This window comes from Myotis nattereri (genome assembly GCF_964212035.1).
Source record: "Myotis nattereri genome assembly, chromosome: 2".
Taxonomy (NCBI): Eukaryota; Metazoa; Chordata; class Mammalia; order Chiroptera; family Vespertilionidae; genus Myotis; species Myotis nattereri.
Window position 1 is genome coordinate 45,887,269 of NC_138076.1, and position 23,020 is coordinate 45,910,288.

At 38.8% G+C, this 23,020-nt stretch overlaps 1 protein-coding gene across 2 annotated transcripts in view; it reads right to left on the reverse strand.

The window, feature by feature from the left end:
- Window positions 1-20,456: 20,456 nt before the first annotated feature.
- Window positions 20,457-23,020, reverse strand: part of GPC5 (glypican 5) — a 1,292,689-nt gene continuing 1,290,125 nt past the window's right edge. Inside the window, exon 8 of one of the 2 annotated variants that reach the window (XM_081082596.1) lies at window positions 20,457-22,045. In XM_081082596.1, the coding sequence (XP_080938722.1) occupies window positions 21,888-22,045 (158 nt within the window). In that variant the 3' untranslated portion in view covers window positions 20,457-21,887. The remainder of the gene's footprint in view (window positions 22,046-23,020) is intronic. The other variant, XM_081082595.1, reaches the window with a different exon arrangement.

Below are 23,020 nucleotides of genomic sequence, written 5' to 3' on the forward strand. Positions count from 1 at the left end.
GGAAGTCCAAGATCAAGGTTCCAGTAATTCTATGTCTGGTGAGATGAGACCCTACTCTGTGGTTGACTGATATCTTTTTGCTATGTCCTCACATGGTGAAAGGAGTAAGAAATCTCTCTAGGTCCCCTTTTATTATGGCACTAATCTCATTGCTGAGGGTTCTGCTCTCATGCTCCAATCACTTCTCAAATGCCCTACCTCATAATACCACTATGGATTATGTTTCAACATAGTAATTTGATGGAAATATTCAGTTCATGTGCACCATGGTGCTCATGCTTCTCTAGACCTACGTGTCACTTATACAAGATTTCTTGAAGATCCATCTTAGAAATATTGGAGATTCACCTTTGCTAACAATTTCAGCTTTTTTATTGCTTGCGTACATTCCCCATGCACTCATCTACACTCCCTACCATTTCTCCAGCTCATGGAGATGGTCTAACAGAGATGTTCTAACAGAAACAGGGGTTGAATGTCACAGCTCCAGAGTTAGTAGAAAAGTGGTATGGATCTCTTACTATGCTTTTATTAGCCCAGGATACTCATGTACCTTGCAAAAATATTTTTGCATTGTTTTGGGAAGCTGAACTCTAGAAAAGATTTTCACTGAACCACTAGGGCCCTTATCCTAAATTTCTTCTGTCTCCTGATTTCTTTCTTCAACCATCGTCCTGAGTCTCAGTCCTTCCAACCTGACCTTAGTTTCTGTATTAACTCTCATCTCTCTTCAAGGCCTTGATGTATTCTCTCTTTACCTGTTCTTCTTTGAATTACCAGTGGCACTTATTTTGCCTTTACCCTCCAATTTGGTTTCTTAGATTGAAGAACTCACTCTAAGTCAATATCTACCATGTTTACAGGCTCACTGTACCTTTCAAAGAGGGATTCAGACCACGTCAGTTATCCTTTTGAGGACAGGAAGCAGAACACATATTTTCTCAGGGTCAGACTCATCAGGCAGTGAGAATAAAAAAGGAGTAGCATTCATATTGGTGAACAGGAGGTGTCTTAATCTGTTTGAGCTGTTACAACAAAATACCATAGACTGGGTGGCTTATAAACAACAGAAACGTATTTCCCCACTATCCTCAAGGCTGGAGGTCTGAGATTAGGATGCCAGCATTGTCAGGTTCTAGTGAGAACCCTATTTTGAGTTACAGATACTCACTTCTCATGGTATCTTCAAAAGCTAGAGAGCAGAGAGTGGAATCAAGCTTTCTCACAATTCTTATACCAGCACTAATCCCATTCTTGAGGGCTCTACCCTCATGACTTGATCTAATCCTACTTACCTCCCAAAGGCCCCACCTCCTCATTCCATCATATTGAGGGGGGTGGGGGGCAATGTGTCAGCATAAGAATGAGAGGGGGAAAAGATTCCATTCCTAACAAGAGGAAATAGAGTGAATTCATATATTCAGTGTATATTAGAGAGATGAAAAGGAATCTTGGTATCTAGAAGAGTTGAATGACTTGATTAATATTTCAAAGGTAGTGAGAAAGCTGAACTTCAAGTGAAGATCTTTCTAGCACATTCTAGAATATATGTGTACAAATTAGGCTCTTTCAGAATGCAAGAAGTAGCAACTTGCTCAGTTTGCCTTGGTTAAAAAAGGCTGGTGTAGAGCTGGAGGCATGGCATGGTGGTGGTGCAGAGCTCTTGTGCCAGGGCAACACATAGGCATCTGCTAAGTTACGTTCCTGCTTGTATTAACCATGTACCCCTTTGGGGTTTTATTAATTAGAATCATAAGCTGTCTTAAACAAAAGCATAACTGCCTCGGCAGTTATGTTTATCAGTCCATCTAGACCTCGGCCTGGGAATGTCTTGTATCAAGGAAATGTGCCCAAGCATCACACACTGACAATGCATGAGGGCGTCAAAGTGTCCTGTGTCAGAGTGCTGTACATGAGAATGGAGGTGGAGTGGCTGAGCAGATAAGAAAAACAGAGTTAAAGTTTCAAAGGATTTTGTAACTAACTACTTGGAAGCCATGCCAACACAGATGTCAAGGTGTGGATAACATGGCCATGGCAGACTTCACAGATTGGGTGCAGATAACATTCACAGGCAACAATCTAAGTGAAACACACTTACATGCACAGATTTGCAGAGTGTATACTCTGCTTCCTTCAAGACAGTCTCATTATATAAATATTTGGTAAATTAAAGTGTTTGATGTCTGGGCAGCCAGAAGGAGAAAAGCAATTTTAATAGTTTTTGTTACATGGAATTAAAATCCACTCTTGGATGTTATGACCATCCCCAGAGATTGCTATGGGAAGGCTGTCATAGCACCAGCCCATGTGTCAGGGGGAAAATTCAGAGAGACTACTTGCTGGGAAAGGGCAGTGGGCTCTTACTCCATTCTAGCGGGGTCGGTTCCTCAGGTTGCACTTTTATCAAGGAGTTAAGTGGTATATTCTAAGAATTCAGCTCTTTTAAAACACATTGTATATTGAAAAGTCATTTTTGACCAAAAAAAGTAGCTCTGTTTGTGCAGGCTGCTAGAAAAGAACATCATAAACTGGGTGGCTTAAACTATACAGAATTTCCCCCCCCCCCCCTCAGTTATGGAGGCTGGGAAGTCTCAGGTCAAGATGCTGGTAGATTTGGTATCTGGTGAGAGTCTATTTCCTCATTCATAGATGGCCATATTTTAGTTGAACCCTCACATGTGAAAGAGGGCTAAGGAGCAATCTGGGGTCTCTTTATAAGGGCACTAATCTGATTCATGAGGGCTCCACCCTCATGACCTAATCACCTCCCAAATTATCCACAACCAAATACCTTCACATTGGGGATTAGGTTTCACTGTATGAATTTTGGGGGGCTGGTACAAGCCTTCAGTTTATAGCAACAGCAAAGATGTGTTACTGTGAACAAGAAGCATTGTATTTAAAGGCTGTCTCAAGTAGTAAGTTTCTTGCACTGCTCAGGGTAAAGATATAGATAGATCCCTGTTTCTGCCATTGTGGTTCTTCCAAAGCAGCTCATCTCACTCCTCAGGGTTAGCATATGAATTTTAGATTCAGTTTGTCAATTTCTGCCAAAAAAGCCAACTGGATTTTGATAGAGAATGCACTGAATCTATACATCAGTTTGGGGATTCTTGCAGGTTCTCATTTCAGACAAGGTGTGTTGTCTTTGGTAATGCCCAAATCTGTTGTGAATGTTAACTTTCTTTTCTGCAAAATGCAGAACAATACATGCTCTTTAGGTTTCCATATAGTTTTAAAATCAAATGATTTCCCATCATTTCAGTTCCTTAAATCTCAATGTGAAAGATTTTATCTGAGAGCAAGTTTTGCTAAGATGTTAACTAATGTTTTCTTAATACCACAATGTGTCAGTCAGGAGAGATAAATTACTAATTAAATCTTCCCAAGAAATCTGTTAAGGAGGTGGGGTGCAATCATCTTTATTTTACAGATATTTAAGGCAGTTGATAGCAGAGCTGGTATTCAAAATCGGGACTAGTCTTATTTCCAAGCCTGAGTGCTGATTTTGCACATAGTGTTGTATGCAGGCACTGGGAGTATAGAGAATAAAGATAATGGGACCCTGGGAGCCGAGTGTCACTAAAGGAGAATGCACACCTGGTGACTTGGGGAAAATGAGGATACATTTTAGGTCCTTTGAATTGTCATTCCTTCCTTGATCGGTTTCCCCTCAGTTAGGTAACAAGCTAAAAGCAAATGGGTGGTTAAAAGTCACACTTTTATATGTTTTGTAATAAGAATAGTAAGTTCACTATTTTTGCAGTCATTGCATTTTCCCCCAGAGGAATAGTCTCCTAAAAAAAAGAAAATTTGTAGATAAGGCTGTATAAGTGAGTATTTCCTCAATATAAACTTTACGTATAAGTCTTTTTATTGCTGCAGTGGTCATATAATTTCTCTGTGTATACTAAGAGTTTTGTTTTATATTGATCTGTTTGAAATTAGAAATCAAAGTTCATATGAGAAAATATGAGATTTGAAAATTATTTTACTAACCTTCTCAATCTTTGATTAAGAAGCCAGGAATAATAGACATAAAGGCAAGTTTTATGAAAATATTAAAAAGCACTTTTTATGTTTTATGTGTTTATAAAACATAAACATAGTAATTCCACTAACACAGTAATTCCACGAAACATATGAACATATGAATTATGAAAGTGTATGCATATTTTATAGGTAGACATAAATAAATGTGTGTTTGTGTCACATCCATAGTGTACTACATGTACACTATGTACACAGTGTACATAGTGTAGCTAAAGTAGTAGTAAAATAAAATTATTTATTATAAATTTATTGCAGTTGATCATCTGTGATAAAATTCTCATTAATTTTTTTATGAATGAAGCAAACAAAATACTACAATTACAGACACACACTATTTAAAACCTATCCTTTAAATAAGCTGTGATTCCAAGCCTCCATCTGCTTACTTGCTGAATGATAGAGAGCATTTGCTTCAATTGCTGCACTTACGGTCTTTCCTTATTTTCCGAATTAGCCCCTGCACTACAGGGGACCAGATAACATGCTCCTGAGCTCTGTCAGCTTGTTCTGCAATAAATCATCAGAGGCAACAGCATTTGTTTGGGCCTATTTAAATGGGTCTCCTGGGAAAATCTGTGGGAAGAGAAAAAACTGTCTAACTTTTGTAACTTCATCTTTTACTCTATACCCCTTTATCTTTTGGTCTTCCAGTGATACCATTCTATGCATTATTTTTAAATATTGTGAGATACAGTAGTTGAATTAGTGAATAACTCTGAATGAAACTTCTATAAGATTAGCTAGAACAAAAAGCAATTCATAGCTAAGTATTTTTGTTGTTGTTAATCTTCGCCTGAAGGTATATTTTTCCCATTAATTTTTATAGAGAGAGGGAGGGAGGGAGGAAAAGAGAGGGAGGGGAGAGAGAGAGAGAGAGAGAGAGAGAGAGAGAGAGAGAGAGAGAGAGAGAGATATCAGTTGCTTCCTGCATTATTGAACCTCGGCCTGGAATCAAACCCAAGGCCCTCCACTGCAGGAGCTGATGCTCTAACGAATACCAGAGCAGTTTGTAAGTATTTAATGACAGGATAGATGTTTTTGCTTATATTGTCTGTATTGCTTATATGCCTACATTGTCCTATCCATTTAGTGAAAGAGGAAGAACATGTGTTCTAACTATTCTTCCTTTTAACTTTTCTTATATAGAAAAGCAAACTCCCTATATGTGATAAAGAAATTAGAATTACAAACACATGCATGAAGTTGTAACTAAAACCACATTTTATCCATTACTTTTAAAAATATATCATATGTTAATAGTTGGTTATAATATAAGACATCGAGTAAATAAATGTTTTGTATTAGTATTTTCTGTTTTAAGGCTGGGAACCTAGAAATCTAGAAGGAAATTTAGTAATCATCTGATTCAAGCACATTATTTTACTGATGAGAAATGTAGTTTAAAGAGGTCATGGACTCGCTGAAGGTCATACAGACCTTCATAATTCTCATACGGAGAATTAGCATTAAAACTAGACGCTGTGTTTGTTCCGGATTCTCTAGCATTTTGGATGATTTTGAGTCAGTGATTGAGACAGTCCCTCCAACAGGTGGCCACGCGAGGGTGTCTGGATCTGGCATATGGGCTCTCTTCAGGACGCTCACCTTATTAGCTGAGCTAAATTTGAAGTGAAAGAAAGGCAGAAGAAAACAAAAATATTCGAGGGACTAGATGACAATAAAAAGTGAACGCAACAAGGGAAATTTAAAAATACCCTGTAAAACCTACAAACAGCGCAACCTAATCAACTAACCATGGGTATTTTGAACCCATGAGGTCCTGAGTGGTGCAGTGGAAAAAAAGGATTTTGTAGTTTCACTTGATTTAGAATACTTGCTTTGTCACCTCTTAGAAATGTGATCTTAAGTGACTTTGCCACTCAGAAATATTCACTTTGTCGAGACTTTTAGTGCAACACAGAGCAATACATTGCTTGCTCATTAATAATTAGTTCTCAGCCACCTTGAGCTGGGCTCTTCCCCATGGCAGGGTGGTCTGAGTATGCCTGTCAAGTAGACCTTCAAGCAATATGGGAGGTTGAGGTTTAATTTTGTTGAGTTAGAAGCCAATTCACATGTGAACACCGGGGCAAGGCTAACATTCTTTATAGTCAATAAAAGCAACACCACGCTCTAATTCCCTCAGTTTTTGAAATATATTTTCAATGAATAAGATTTGTAGCTAGAATGAGGCTAAAGCAAAATGTGAATCAGGCAGGAAGGGTTCTCCCCTGAAGTTTTCCACTCTCTTCTTTCTCTGTCTCTTTTTCTAAGCTCTATTTATTCACTCTAAACCCTATTTCTTTAGACTCTATTTCCCTATCAAAAGCTTATGCCCAGAAAGAATTTATAACTACATATTTTGGTATTATCCCATCTGGGAATATGTGCTTTTAACAGAAGGCTTAATAAGAAAGGAATTATTAAGGCTTATTATGCCCCAAGTGGGTTCCTAATATGTGTTCCATTATCTAGTCTTTTAAGTAATTCTGAGTTAGATACAGTCATCTCAGTTTTACAAATAAGAAAACAAAAAGAAAATATAAATAATAGTCCAAATACATGTGTTGGGCAGGGGTTGAGTCAGAAAGCATAATGACTTTGAGAATTGCATTCTGGAAGTCTGACAATTTTGACCACAATTGTGGAGGTGGGGTCTTTCTTGATTCTATGTGAGTCTTTCAACTTACACACACATACACAAGAGTAAGCTCAAAATGGATAAAATACTTAAATGTAAGACAAGAAACCATAAAAATTCTAAAAGAAAACAAAGGCAGTAAAATCTCAGACATCTCACTAGCAGAATTTTTTCTAATATATCTTGTAGGACAAGAGAAACAAAGGAAAAAATAAACAAATGGAATTACATAAAAATTAAAAGCTTCTTCACAGTAAAAGAAACTACCATCAAAATGAAAAGAGAACCTACTGTATGGGAGAATATATCTTTCAATAATACATCTGATAAGGGGTTTATCTTCAAAATACATAAAGTACTCATACAACTCAACAAAAGGAAGACAAACAATCAAATTAAAAAAAAAATTGGCAGAAGACCTGTATAGATACTTCTCCAAAGAGGACATACAGATGGCCAGTAAACATGAAAAAATGCTCAGTCACTAATCATTGGAGAGATGCAAATTAAAACCACAATGAGATATCACCTCCTACCTGTCAGATTAGCTACCTTCAACAAATCAACAAACTATAAGTGCCAGTGAGGATATGAAAAAAATGGAACAGTAGTTCTCTGCAAGTGGGAATGCTGACTGGTGCAGCCACTATGGAAAACAGTATGGAGTTTCCTCAAAAAGTTAAAAATGGAACTGCCATTTGACCGAGTGATCCCACTTCTGGAAATATATTCTAAAAACTTCAAAACACCAATCAGAAAGAAGATATGCACCCCTAAGTTCATAACAGCGTTTTTTACAATAGCTAAGATTTGGAAACAACCCACGTGCTCATCAATAGATGAATGGAAAAACAAAACAAAAAACAAACAAACAAACAAAAAACTGGAACATTTACACAATGGAATATTTTGTAGCTGTAAAAAAAGGAACTCTTACCCTTGAGACAGTATGGATGGACCTAGAGAGGATTATGCTAAGTGAAATAAGCCAATCAGAGAAAGACAAATACCACATGATCTCATTTATTTGTGGAATCTAATGAACAAAATGAATTGATCAACAAAATAAGAATGATGCATGGAGGCATGGAACAGATTGACATATCTTGGGAGTGGGGGGCGAGAAGAGATAAACCAAAGAACTTGTATACTTATATGTATAGCTCATGGACACAGACCATAGTGTGGTGAAGGGCTGGATAGAGGAGGATAAAGGGGAGAGAATGAGGGACATATGTAACACTGTCAAGAATATAAAAAACATATATATATATATATATATATATATATATATATATATACATTTTTATAAATCTTTATTGTTGAAAGTATTATATATGTCCCTTTTTCCCCCATGGCCCTCTCCCACACCCCATCCCTAAAATATATCCTATCTAATAATAGACAAACATGGTAATTGGGTAATTGACTGTACCTTCGCTACACCGCCCATTGGCTAATCAGCAAGATATGCAAATTAACCGCCAACAAAGATGGCGGTTAATTTGAATATGTAGGCACGGAGCGTTGGAGCGAAGATTGAAGGCGGCTCCGGCCAGAGCGAAGGCCTGGGTCCCAGGTGCTGGAGGAAAACTGGTGCAGGCAGCCAGGGAAGGGAAGACCTATTGCATGAATCTTTTCATGCAACAGGCCTCTAAAATTTATATATATATATATATATATATATATATATATATTTAAAATAAACAATGAATTGCTTCTGTTGAAAATTCTTTACCTGGGCAGCACCCAGATTTTTTTAGAGAGATAGAATAAGATAGGTACTTGCTGAACACACTCTGCTACTCATAGTATTTGCCTTGTAATTGTCCACCCCCCCCCCCCCCTATAATTCTGTTGGCCTTGACTAAGTAATTTCAAGAAAATCAGAGACCCTCCTCCAACTTTCCTTCTAAGACCCTTTCTCCCTTCCAGTACAGTGCTTCTCAAAGGTGGGCATAGGAACTCATAAAAGTAGGAATTTACTTACCAAATTACCCGAGTCATTTCTATGGCTTAATCTCATTTCTTCTGTCTCCAGTTTTGATCCTTAAATAGTCACCATTTTGTCTCTAACTTATCCCTCTATGCCCATCTCTTTCCCTTTGTTACTTCAGGAACTCAAAGTAAACATTTGGGGGGAAGGCAGCATGTGTGATCGTCTCATGTACTTCTTGGTAAAGATGATTCTAATGTGACTGTTGATAAGTTCAAGAAGGCAAAAGACTCTTGAATCAGATGTTTGAAAATATATCTGCAAACATTCGTCTCTACCCGACTCTGTTATAAATAAGTTATTGCTGTTGCTATTCTGAAGATATACATTATATTGTGATGAAATTCTTCAGTTTTTTCTGCACATGAGATCAGAAATGATAGTTTAATGACCACATTTGATTAAATATCCATTTATTAAATAACTAGAGGCCCGGTGCACTAAATTCGTGCATGGGAGGGTCCCCTCAGCCCAGCCTGCACCCTCTCCAATTTGGGACCCCTCGGGGGATGTCCGAATGCCAGTTTAGGCCTGCTCCCAGAGATCAGGCCTAAATCGGCAGTTGGACATTCCTCTTACAGTCCAGGACTGCTGGCTCCTAACTGCTCACCTGTCTGCCTGCTTGATCGCCCCTAACTTCCCCCCACTGCCAGCCTGATCACCCCTAACTGCCTCTGCCTGCCGGCCAGATTGCCCCTAACTGCCCCCCTTGCTGGCCTTATTGCACCCAATTCCCCCCACCCGCCAGCCTGGTCGCCCTATGTAGCCTGCTGTTCAGTTGTTTGGTCATCCCTCACTAACCCCCCTGCTGGCTTTGTTGCCCTAAGCAGCCTGCTGTTTGGTTGTCCGTCAGGTTGTTTTGGCCATGATGGCCCGTTTCTTTATGTATTAGGATGATAATAGCAAGTCAGTCACCATGTAATTCTAGCAAAGGCAAAAAAAACCCAGATTTTCAACATGAGAAATATGGTTAATAGTAATTTTAATAAGAAATCATTTATGTACAACAATCTGAACTTACGAAAAAAAAATTGATATGACCAAAGTCATATCTAACAACATTAAAATTTATTATTTCTTAATTTTCATACAACCTATGTAATTGTGTAGGATTCTGAATTGTAACTGAAAAAACTACTGGTATCAGAGACTACTTAGGGAATGTCATAGGATAATGGAAGTCTAGGTTGGATTCATTTACTCAAAAACAACAACAACAATTGTTATTGTACCTGAAAAATTCTGATGATAGAAACAATATTTAAGTGATTGAAAATAATTAGCAATACACTGATTAAGTCCTTTTCAAAGCATCATTATTGAGAACTTCAGAAAATCTGAGTGTTTGGGGAGAAGTGACTTATTAACTTCTGTCTCTTGATAAGAAGAGAACACTCTAGACATTTTATTGAAAAGATGTTCCTGAACAAGTGGAGATAAAAGGTAGCAGGCAGACAGCTCTTGTGGTGGTGGTGTGGGGGCTGTTGGGGTGGGTGGGTGCAGGGATTGAGCAAGAAAGAAAAGAGAGAGAGAGAAATGGACAATAATGTCATGATTTCGAAGGGTGTGGGGTAGTGGAGTTGGAAGAGGGCCTAGAGGGGATAAATGGTAATGAAAAAAAAATAAAATAGAAAGGTAAATCCAAGACTTTAAAATGCTATTCTGCCACATCCTTTTTTCTACTTTCCCTCCCTTCCTTCATTTTTAAAAAATTTACCTTGAGCCTATGGCCAAATAAATGTCTTATACCCTTCAGTTGCACAGAAAACAAAAAGACATTTCATGATAGTTATAAAAGTTGTGTATTTTCTTATTTTTGGTAGTTGATTTAGTTAGGGGGTTCCTGTGTTTGAATAATGTATATACATATGAGAAGGTACAGATTTGTACTAAAAAAGTTCATGTTTACATTTCTCCTTTGCATTACTCATTTGCACTAATATGCGATTTGATAATTAATACAATTATACAGTCAATTGTATTTGTTTTTTTTTTAAAATCCTGGATTGGAGGCTTAAATTATCTGTAAATGATTTTTATTCTATTCTAACCTTATGCTTTTCTACTAGTGTTCCAGAGCAGTTATATCTTTGAACCAAGAATACACATTTAAACATTACACTCACCGAACTGTTTCTACTATGACTAATTGCATGACACCAGACAAACTGCATAATATTTTGAAGACTCAGTTTCTTCTTTGGTGAAACAGAAGTGATGTCATTGAGGAGACTAAAGTAGATTGTGCACGAAAGTATTTATTATGATGTCTACACAGAGGGAGGTCAAGTAACCGTTATTTCAGATTGTTAACTTTTCTTTTCCAGGACATGCAAAGTGCTGAATTGTTTCATGGCCTCTTAAATTTATATGAAAATAACTCCGAGATTCAAACATATGACTTTATTTAAATGATCCCTGCATAAAGATGTAACTGTAAATATGTGATATTTTAAAAAAATACATTCACTTGAGTATTATCAGTTAGCTCATCTTAAAAAGTAGACATGCCTCCTAACCATTGTACGCTTGCTCAAAAACTTTGTAGGTTTTACTTAAGAAAATCTTGGCAGAAGCAAATTATGAGCCATATTAAAACAACAACAAAACAGTGTCATTGTTTTTATTTGACTGAAAATCAAGCCCATCCTTGGTGGTGAGGAAGGTCAAACGAGAAACTCCATTTCATTTGAAAGAGCTTTGTAAATTATAAAGACATATACAAATGTAAAATGCTAGAGTAGAGTTAATGAAAATCCTCATTGAGATGATTAAAAATTATGCCTCCAGCTCTTAAAAATAATTCAGAAAACTTCCAAGTGTTTTGATCTCTAGTAGCAGCATTATGATATATATAGTATTCAAGGTGCCTACCTGGAGGTGGACAATATGCATTGAGTACGTAAAATTTTGTTGGTAAAAGTATTCATTCATACTATTTTAAACAAAATCTTTATTGAATCTATTGGGGTGACATCGGAATGAAATTATATAGGTTTCATGTGTACAATTTTATAATACACCATCTATATATTATTTGTGTGTTCATCAAGTCTCTCTCTGTCACCATTTATTGCCCCTTAACCCTCTTCTACTGCCATTCCCTTGTCTATATGACTTTTGCTTTTTTGTTTGTTTAATTCACCTTTTTAACCCCCCCAACTCCCTCCTTTCTGATAGCTATTAGTCTATTCTCTGTATCTATGTGCCTGTTTATGTTTTGTTTCTTAGTTTATTTTGTTAATTAGATTCCACATATAAGTGAAATCATATGGTATTTGTATTTTTATGATTAGTTTATTTCAGTTAGCATACTGCTCTCCAGATCCATTCATGCTGTCACAAAAAGGTAAGATATCCTTCCTTTTTTATGGCTGAGTAGTATTTCATTGTGTAAATGTACCACAGCTATTTGATTCACTCATCTACTGATGGGCAATTGGGCTGCTTCCAAATCTTGGTTATTATAAATAATGCTTCAGTGAATATAGGTGTACATATATTCTTTTGAGTCAGTGTTTCAGGATTCTTCAGATATATTCCCAAAAATGGCTGGGCAGCTATATTTTTAATTTTTTTTTGAGGTAACCCCATACTGCTTTTCTCAGTGGCTGCAACAGTCTACATTCCCACTAACAGTGCATTATGGTTCTTTTTTGCCTTCACATCCTGGCCAATAATTTTTGTTTATTGATTTGTTGATGATAGTCATTCTGACAGGTGTGAGGTGATATCACATTGCAGTTTTAATTTGCATTTTTCTGATGATTAGTGAAAGTGAGCATCTTTTCATGCCTATTGGCCATATGTATGTCAGGTTCTTTGCCCATTTTTTTAAATTGAATTGTTTGCTTTCTTGGTGTTGAGTTGTATAAGTTTTTTGTAAATTTTGGATAGTAACCCCTCATTAGATGTATCATTGGTACCTATATTCTCCCATTCAGTGTTATTATTTTATTTTACTAGAGGCCCGGTGCACAAAAAACTGTGCACTCAGGGGGAAGAGGGGGATCCCTCAGCCCGGCCTGTGTCCTCTTGCAGTCTGGGACCCCTCGGGAGATAACAACCTGCTGGCTTAGGCCTGCTCCAGGGTGGCAGAGGGCAGGCCCAATCCCTAGGTGCAGCCCCTGGTCATGCACAGAGCAGGGCAGATCGGGAGGTTGCGATGCCACCCTCAGTCACGCTCAGGGCAGGTCTGATTGGGGGGTTGGGGCACCACCCCCTGTCACACTCAAGGTAGGGTCGATGGGCAGGTTGCGGCGCCACCCCCTGTCATGAACAGAGCAGAGCCAATCGGGGTTGGGGCGCTGCCCCCTGTCACTCACAGAGCAGGGACCATCAGGGGGGTTGGGGCTCCGTACCCTGTCATGCACAGAGCAGGGTCGATCAGGGGGTTGGGGAGCTCCCCCCTGTAACGCACAGAGCAGGGCCCATCAGGGAGTTGGGGAGCACCCCCTGTCACGCACAGAGCAGGGCCGATCAGAGGGTTGGGGAGCTCCCCCTTGTCACTCACAGAGTAGGGACGATAGGGGAGTTGGGGCACTGCCCCCTGTCACACACAGAGCAGGGCTGATCAGGGGGTTGGGGCACCGCAGCCTGTCACACACAGAGCTGCAGGGCAATCAGAGGGTTGGGGAGCTCCCCCCTATCAGGCACAGAGCAGGGCTGATCAGGTGGTTGGGGCGCCTTCCCCTGTCACGAACTGAGCAGGGCGGATAGGGAGGTTGTAGCCCCGCCCCCTGTCACACACAGAGCCGCAGGGCAATCAGGGGGTTTCGGCGCTGCCCCCTGTTACGCTGATCCCGATGCTGGGAGGCATATTACCCCTTTACTATATAGAGGCCTGGTGCACGGGTGGGGGCCGGCTGGTTTGCCCTGAAGGGTGTCCTGGATCAGGGTGGGGGTCCCCGCTGGGGTGCCTGGCCAGCCTGGATGTGGGGATGATGGCTGTTTGCAGCTGGTCACACACCCTTCAGGGTGGGGGTCCCTACTGGGGTGCCTGGCCAGTCTTGGTGAGGGGCTGAGGGCTGTTTTCAGGCTGGCAGGTGACTGAAGCTCTCAACCGCTCCTTTTTTTCTTTTATTTTTTTTATTCTGGGCCAGCTTTAGCTCTGAGGCTCCAGCTCTTAGGCCTCCACTGCTGAAAGCAGGTTTCTGGCCTTTGTTTACCTTCTGTATTTGAAACAATGTTGCGATCCTGATGGCTGAAGCCCGGCGGACTAAAGCAGGTTTCTGGGGTTTTGTTTAGCTTCTATATTTGTAACATAGTTGCTTAGAGTTGCAGCTTAGAGGCCTGCAGCGGCAGGTGGGGAACGTTGGAGTCCTCCGTCACTGAAGCAAGCAAGCCTCATGTTCGCTTTAAGCTGCCTGGCTGCCGGCCGCCATCTTGGCTGGCAGTTAATTTGCATATCGCCCTGATTAGCTAATGGGATGGGTACCGGTCGTATGCTAATTACCATATTTCTCTTTTATTAGATAGGATTTTATTGATGGTTTCCTTTGCTATGCAAAAACTTTGTTAGTTTGATATAGTTTCATTGGTTTATTTTTGGTTTCCCTTACCCAAGGCAATATCAGAAAAAGTATTGCTATGAGAAATGTCTGAGATATTACTGCTTATTTTTTATTCTAGAATTGTTATGGTTTTTGAGTGTTACATTTAAGTTTTAATCCATTTTGAGTTTATTCATGTGTATGCTGTAAGAAGGTGTTCTAATTTCATTTTATTTGCATGTATCTATCCAATTTACCTAAAACCATTTATTCAATAGACTATCATTACCCCATTGTATGTTCTTGCCTCCTTTGTTGAATATTAATTGACAATAAAGGCATGAATTTATTTCTGGGTGCTCTATTTTGTCCCATTTATCTATACATCAATTTTTATGCCAGTCCCTTCCATTTTGATTACCATGGTCTTTTAGTATAGTTTTATTTTGTATCAGGTAGTGTGATTCCTCCAACTTTGTTATTTTTTTTTTTTAGATTGCTGTGGCTATTTTATGGTTCCATATAAGTTTTTGAATATTTGTTCTAGTTCTGTGAAATATGCCATTGCTATATTGATAGTAATTGCATTGAATCTATAGATTGCTTTGAGTAGTATGGACATTTAAATGATGTAAATTCTTCCTACCCATGAACATGGTGTATGTTTCCATTTATTTGTATCTTCTTCATTTTCTTTCTTCAGTATCTTATAAGTTTCTAAGTACCAGTACTTTACATTTTTTGGTTAAATTTATTCAAGGTATTTTATTTTTTGATGCAATTGTAAATCAGATTGTTTTCTTAGTTTCTTTTTCTGATAGTTCATTATTAGTGTATACAATTACAACTGGTTTCTAGATATTTATTTTTATCCTACTACTTTACTGATTTTATTCATCAGCTCTAGTAGATTTTTGTTAGAATCTTTAGGTTTCTCTAGATACCTTATCAAGTATTCTTCAAATAATGACAGTTTTATTTACTTATTTTTTAATCCTCACCCAAAGATATGTTTATTGATTTTTAGAGAGCGAGGAGGAGAGAGAGAAACATTGATGTAAGAGGAAAACATCAATTAGTTGTGTCACATACATGTACAGACCCAGGATAAAACCCATAACCTAGGTATGTGCTCTGACTAGGAATGGAACCTGCAACCTTTTGGTGTACAACAGAATGGTACTCAAACCAAATCTCAGCCAGGTCAATAATGACAGTTTTAATGTTTTCTTTCAAATTTGATATCCTTGATTTCTTCTTCTTGTCTGATTATTGTGGCTAGGACTTCTAGCACTAGCCTGAATAAAACTGGTAAAAGTAGACAGCCATGTCTTTCTGATCTTAAGGAAAATGCTTTTAATTTTTGCCCGTGGATATGATGTTGGCTGTCAGTTTTTCATATATGGGCTTTGTTATGTTGAGGTATGTTCCCTCCATTCCCACTTTGTTCAGTTTTTATCAAAAATGGGTGTTGACAGCTTTTTCTGCCACTATTGCTGTGATTATGTGGTTTTTATCCTTCATTTTGTTTTGTTTGTTTAATGTATTGCTAAACTCAGATTGCTAATATTTTATTATAAATATTAGCATCTATAAACTGGCAGTCAGACATCCCCCAAAGGGTCCCGAATTGGAGAGGGTGAGTGCAGGCTGAGGGACCCCCCGCACCCCAATGCACGAATTCCATGTACCCAGTCTTTAGTTATCTATAATAATAAAAGTGTAATATGCTAATTAGACTGGACATCCGAATGACCTTCCAGATGTCATTCCGGATGTCCTTCTGGACGAAGCCATGTTGGCGGGGGCTGAGGCAGAGGCAGTAGGGGTGATCAGGCAGGCAGGCGAGTGGTAGGGGGTGATCAGGCAGGCAGGCAGGCAGGCAGGTGAGCAGTTAGGAGCCAGAGGTCCCGGATTGTGAGAGGGATGTCCAACTGCAAGAGGGTGCAGGCTGGGCTGAGGGATCCCCCCCGCTTCAGCTGGCCCTCTAGTAGTTACAGAATATGCTTGATATGATTTATATCTTATATTTATTGAGACTTGTTTTGTGTTCTAACATGTGTTCTATCCTAGAAAATATTCCATGTGCACTTTAAAAAAATGTATGCTGCTTTGGGATGAAATGCTCTAAAAATATCAATTAAATCTATCTGATCTAGTGTGTCATTTAAAGCTGCTGTTTTTTATTGATTTTCTATCTGGAAGACCTATGCATTGGTGTCAATGTGGTGTTAAAATCCCCTACTGTGATTGTATTACTGTCAATCTGTCCCTTTATGTTCATCAAGATTTGCTTTATATTTTTAGGTGCTCCTATGTGGGTGCATAAAGGTTTACAAAGTTATATCATCTAATTGGATCATTCCCTTTATCATTATGTAGTGTCCTTCTTTGTCTCTTACTATAGACTTTGTTTTAAAGTCTATTTTTTCAGATATAAGTAATGCTACTCAAGATTTTTTTCCCTTTCCATTTGCATGAAATATCTTTTTCTATCCTGTTAGTTTTAGTCTGTGTGTATCTTTTATTCTGAGGTAGGTCTCTTGTAGGTAGCATATATATGGGTCTTGTTTTCTTATCCATTCAGCTACCCTATGTCTCTTGATTAGAGCATTTGAGCCATATAATTTAAAGTGATTATTGATAGGCACGTATTTATTGCCATTCTACTTTTTCTTTTAATTATGTTCCTCTATGTTGTTTTTAATCTTCTTTTTCTTTTAAAAAAAAGAAAAAGAAAAAGAAAGACCCTTAAAAATTTCTTATAATACTGGTTTGGTGGTAACAAACTCCTTTATCTTTTTCTTATCTGGGAGTTGATTTCAAATTATAGCCTTGCTGGGTAAAGTAGTCTTGGTTTTAGGTCTCTGCTTTCCATCACTTTGAATATTGCATGCTAATCCTTTCTGGCCTGAAATGTTTCTGTTGAGAAATCAGGTGACAGCCTATGGGCCCTCCTTGTAGGTAACTAATTGTCTTTTTCTTGGGGCTTTTACAATTCTATTTTTTTAAACCTTTGCCATTTTAATTATGATGTGTCCCGGTGTAGGCCTCTTTGTGTTCCTCCTATTTTGGACTCTGTGCTTCCTGGACTTGTTTGTCATTTTCCTTCACCAGGTTAGGAAAGTTGTCAGTCATTATTTCCTTAAGTAGATTCTTGATGCCTTTCTCTCTCTCTTCTTGTCCTGGTACCCCTGTGATATGGATGTTGTTATGCTTCATGTTATCTCAAAGGTCCCTTAAACTATCCTCGTTTCTAAAAATTCTTTTTTCATTTTCCTGGTCTAACTGGGACATGGTCTAACTGCTGCCTTGCCTTCCAAATCACTCCTCTGCTTCATCCAACCTACTATTTATTCCTTCTAATGTATTCTTCGTATTAGATATTATATTCTTTATTTATGACTGATTCTTTTATGGTTTCTATTATTTTTTATGCATGCTAACTTTTTGTTGAAGTAAGTAAGTTCCTTGAACATCCTTATATCTATTTTTTTGAACTCTTTATCTGGTAAATTGCTTGTCCCCATTACCTTTAGCTTTTTTTTTTCCTGGAGATTTCTTCTGTTCTTTCATTTGAGACATACTTCTTTGTCTCCCCATTTTTGCTGCCTCTTTGTGTTTGTTTCTATGTATTAGGTAGCTCTGCTATGACCTTGTGTCGTAGGTGTCCTGTGGGATACCCAGTGATGCAGTCTCCTTGATCACCTGAGCTAGGTGCTCCAGGAATGTCCCTTGTGTGGGTTATGTGGGCCCTCCTGCTGTAATTGAGTGTTTATTGTTATTGGCTCATTGTGTGTGGGTTGACTTTCAGGCTGGCTGACTCTGAAGACTGACCCTGACTACAGTGTATGAGCTGCTGTGTAGGTGCTGACCACACAAAGCAGAATTCATATCAGCAGGGCCTGATACCTGAAAAGATCTCCCTTTGTATACGCTGCTTCTGAAGCTAATTGTATCTTGCTCTGGTGTTTTTTGAAGCTGTTGGTTTTGGGCCTTTTGAGAGGGACTCTGGTGCCGTCCAATGTCAAACATTGCCTGTGACTGGTTCTCTGTAACTTGTTTGAAGCTACAAAGTGATTCACAGTTTGTGGTTGCTTCTGCTCTAGGCCTTAGTGTGTGGGGATGACCAAGCTGTTCACTGAGACTCCATGATCTACCTTTGCCTGCCTCTGCCTGCCAGCTACCTGATAGGCTCAGTCACTAAAAGAGCCTCTGGCAGTGTTTGAATTGCATGAGGTATGTTCTCAGTGAGTCACCAAGTAGGGGCGAGTGGGGTTCACCATATTGATGCAGAGTCAAACTCAGTGCCAGTGCTGGGTGTGTGGTCACTCAGAAAATGTCCCAGGGTATACCATGTCTAGCTGCCACTTGCTGGGTGCCCATAGACACTTGTGGTGGGGCTGAGTCTCAGGGAATTGTCAGGAGGAGGATAGCAGAGTTTATCAGGCCCATCAGACCAAGATTTGGCTGAGTGAAGGGAGGGCTCTGCACTGGTTGGGCCTGTGAGGGAAAAATAGCCCTTTTCCTAGAGCCACACAACTTAATCTGTCCAATATTCTCTCAAAAGCCCAAGATTAACAAGACAGAGCTTCCAGGAATTGGGAGAGTGGGGCTAGTGGATCTCCTGTGAGAGGGAGATGCCAGTCAGGCTTGGGGGAAAGTGGGAGGAGTGGCCCCTACACCAGAGTCACAGAAGTCAGTCTGTCCCAGGTCCTGCCCAGACCTTGGCAGAGCAGGGCTACCAGGAGTTGAGGGTGTGTGTGGCCACCTAATGCTTAGAGGATGGTTCTAACAGATCTCCCTTGAGGAGCAAGTACCAGTTAGGTTCATGGGAAATTGGGGGGAATAGCCCCTGCCCCAGAGCTATACCACTCAGTCACTGACCCTCCCTGAGTCTCTACACCCCAATCCCCCAGGCAACTGATAACATCAGTAGGGCATGAACTCTGCAAGGTGAGGCAACAGGGAGTCCAGAGCATGGGGCTATTTCATTCCCCCAGGCTGATGCTTACGGAGGGGTGTGCTCCACTCAAAAAACATAGTGTTTGCATGCTGGAGGGTGACTCCGCACTACGTTCCCAGTGACTCTCTTCTCAGCATTTTTTCCTGGTCACAAAACCCGGTCTCTCCTCACATGACTCTGGTCTGCTCTGACCTCCTTTTGCTGGAGTCCAGGGTGAGTGGCTGCAAATGTGAAAATGTGCATTGGCTCTTTAGGAAGGCACCTGCATAGTTCTAGCAGACTCCTGTATTTCACTAGACGACAGAATCCCCACTGATTTTCACAGCCAGATGACATGTGGGAGCCTCTTCCCTGCTCTGGTGCTCTGTGCTAGGGAGCCAAGAATGGGGCTGAGACCCCATGCTTCTCAGGGGAACCCCTACAGCTAACATATCCTGCCAGAATCTCAGCTGACACCTGTGGGAGTGGGGCCAGCCCTTTTCACATCTCCCTACCAGTCTTGATGTGGCTTTTTCTGTAAATCCTTGGCTATAGGACTTCTATTTCTCTAGTCTTCAGTTGCTTTTTAGGTTGATTGCTCTATATTTTAGTTGTAATTCCAGTTAGGTTCTGGAAGGAGGTGAGTGTAACATCTACAGAGTATATCATCATTTTGGATCTCCCCATTCACACTCTTTACTAGTACTTTGTTTCTACTCTGCTTTTATTCATTTCCTGCGATAACTAAAATGATCTCCTATCAACTAATTTTATCCAGAAACATCTTTGATTGCTAAACCATGCCCTTTAGTTTGTCTTCCAAATTCTTCTAAAGTTGGTTCAGAAGTTTTGTCAAAGCAAACCAACTATACCTTGGGCTGGAGTGCAGCAAATGGGTATCACTTACTTGTTTCAGAGTTATTTCAATAATGAGCTGAGGTGGTTATGTTTAAGTTATAATTTGTACAGTGTGATAGTGCAAATGAGTTATAAACCAAGTAGATCATGGAATAAATATTAAGATCTGGGTCAGAAAACTAGGAAAATAACATCCATAATTGGCAAGTAGAGTAACACTTCCAGTTCTGAAACATGCTTGAACAGATAGTAACATCTGATTTGGCAGTTTCAATAAATTGTGGTTTAAATTCACCATTGCCAGATCATCTGGTTAATTGAGACTAAAAGACAACATGGTTTGATCATATACTGTTTGATGATTTGGAGAAAATGATTTCACCTTACAAATATGACTGTCAGTGGAATCCTCCTCCACTCTTTCTCAGAGGTCATTTCAAATTCTTTTGACTTTTTAAATTTTATTTTATAGGTTCAGCACTTCCCTTTACTATTCTGTCACTTTGTGTTAATAATACTTTTTGGCTATCAACTGGATGTAATAATTTTTAATAAAAGCTGACTTATCTCTTCCTCCTTAAGTGCAGCGATAGACATAACCTAATCAGTGTCTGCTGAAGCATCTTATCATAGCTGGAACATCAGGGACTATGGATTAGCAGCTCTGCTAATGTGCAAAGAGGAAAAGAGCTAAAACATTGCATGCCCTATTTCCTGTATTAGTGCAGGTGTTTAGATAGTCAAAGGAACCTTGCAAATGTAGATAGATAGTTAATTATTTGTTCAATATCAAGGTTGAAAAAGAAATAGCAAATAATATTTTGAAAATTGATGGATACATCATTTTTACAGAAGAAAATGATCAATGATTTTAAAGTTTTCCACCAGATAATGAACAGCTTTATTAGAGATATTCCTAGAGCAGGCATGTGCTTTGTAACACAGCTAAATCCATTAAGCAAAAAGAGAGGGCAAACAGAGCCACAATGCCAAAGACTGCATTATGAACATAATGGAATACAGATCAGATGCTACCAAAATACTCAGCTTTAAGGTTCGTCAGTGGCTAAATTACAGTGGATAGAAATTATCATTCTTCTTCAATGAAATTATGTCAAATGTTCCTCAGCAATCTACTCTATAACATATAGGTGTTCAGTAATTTCTTTCTATAGCTTGCACAAATGGAGGAATTTCTTGAAAATGCATGCATACTACTTGCCATTGTTTATTTTGATTCATTTAATGGAATCCTAATTCCAGTATTTTAAAAACACTCTGTACTGTTTTCATTGTCCTGCAAATAGATCTTCAATTCAAAATATTTTTCTTTTAGAAAGAGAGGGGGCCGAAACCGGTTTGGCTCAGTGGATAGAGCGTCGGCCTGTGGACTGAAAGGTCCCAGGTTCGATTCCGGTCAAGGGTATGTACCTGGGTTGCGGGCATATCCCCAGTAGGAGATGTGAAGGAGGCAGCTGATCGATGTTTCTCTCTCATTGATGTTTCTAACTCTCTATCTCTCTCCCTTTCTCTCTGTAAAATATCAATAAAATATATTTTAAAAAAAAGAGAGGGGTTTGGAATGTAGGATAATAAAATTACACATATACTGAATCCTTCTTAAGCACAGTCACTTCTGTGTTTGCAGGTTTAACATGTTAGAATTTAAGAAGGTTTAAGTTAGATTCAAAGGAGACATGTTTTCCAACAGTCTTTCCTTTAAATGTTGATTTTTAGATACTTTGTGAACCTTCCGACTTGTCTTCTAAGAGGTTAGTGTTACATACCTTTTTATAAATATAACTGTTATATTTAAAAAAAGATCTCTTATTCCAATCAGATGAAGATGGGAGAAATCGGACTTCAGTAAAACATATATATCAGGGCAAAATAGTTCAGTTACCAAAGCCCAGGGAGTAACATCACTGCACACATCAGAGGAAATGTCATTGACTCAGTGGCTGCTGTACATCCTGCTCCTGTTGCGTCTAAGGTGTTCCCACGGTCTGTTTGATGGATTTGCTTTACATCACTGAGGTTCATCTCTTCTGGCATCCCTGCAGAGGCGAAGAAGAAAACACAGGATGATGCATGACCACCTTACCATGACACGTCTAGAACAACTCTTAAACCCAAGTGTGAACACCATCGTTTTTTTTCATAGTGTTCTTTATGTGTTCACCTGACTCTAAATGATTCATGTGATCCAGGTATTTCTGCTCTTCTTAAATTGGAGAGTCCAGGCTCTTGAATAAGAGTTCTCAGAAATATAGGAACAAAATGAAATGCTATTCTCCCCCAGTTTCTTAAAAGCATTTGGAGTATTTCCCTGATGTCATTAATTGGTAAAATAGTAAAGAAATTTAATTTAAAAATGTCATGAACTATGACATTATCACTTGTCCTAAAAATATAACAACTGTAGTAACTATGTGAAATGTTTTTCTTGAAAATAAAACAATATAAGGAGAAATCATTAAATAGGACATTTTTTTGACAGGATCCTTGTTGGAAATATATGAAAGAATAATAACTAATATTATATACTTTATATACATACAAAATTTTGGGGATGGGGGTGTAGAGATTTGTCGATAGGTAAAAGAATTTGTTAATAGGGTGACCTGGAGGTTAAAATCAGAAGTAACGTTTTTAATTTAGAGTAGGCAATATCAATCAAGAGCCAGTCATCCTGTTTATTACTTCTCTGTGTTATGAAACTTGACAAGCAGAGGAGGAGACCAGCTCCCAATATTTGGGGATGAAATGATCAGTTTCTTAAAGAAGTTTACTGTAATATACCTAGGAAATTACTAACTTATCACTTATTATCTAGTGCCACCAGTGTTCTAAGACCATGTGACTGTCTGGATTATCTCATGGCATGCCACTATCTGTCATGATTAAGTTTAAATTTAATATTGTTACAGCCACACATATTGACATCATAATTATAGTGAGACTGAAAAAAAAAAAAGCTTTTTATAAGGAAAAGTCAGTATTTATGTAATTAGGTCAATACATATATATAA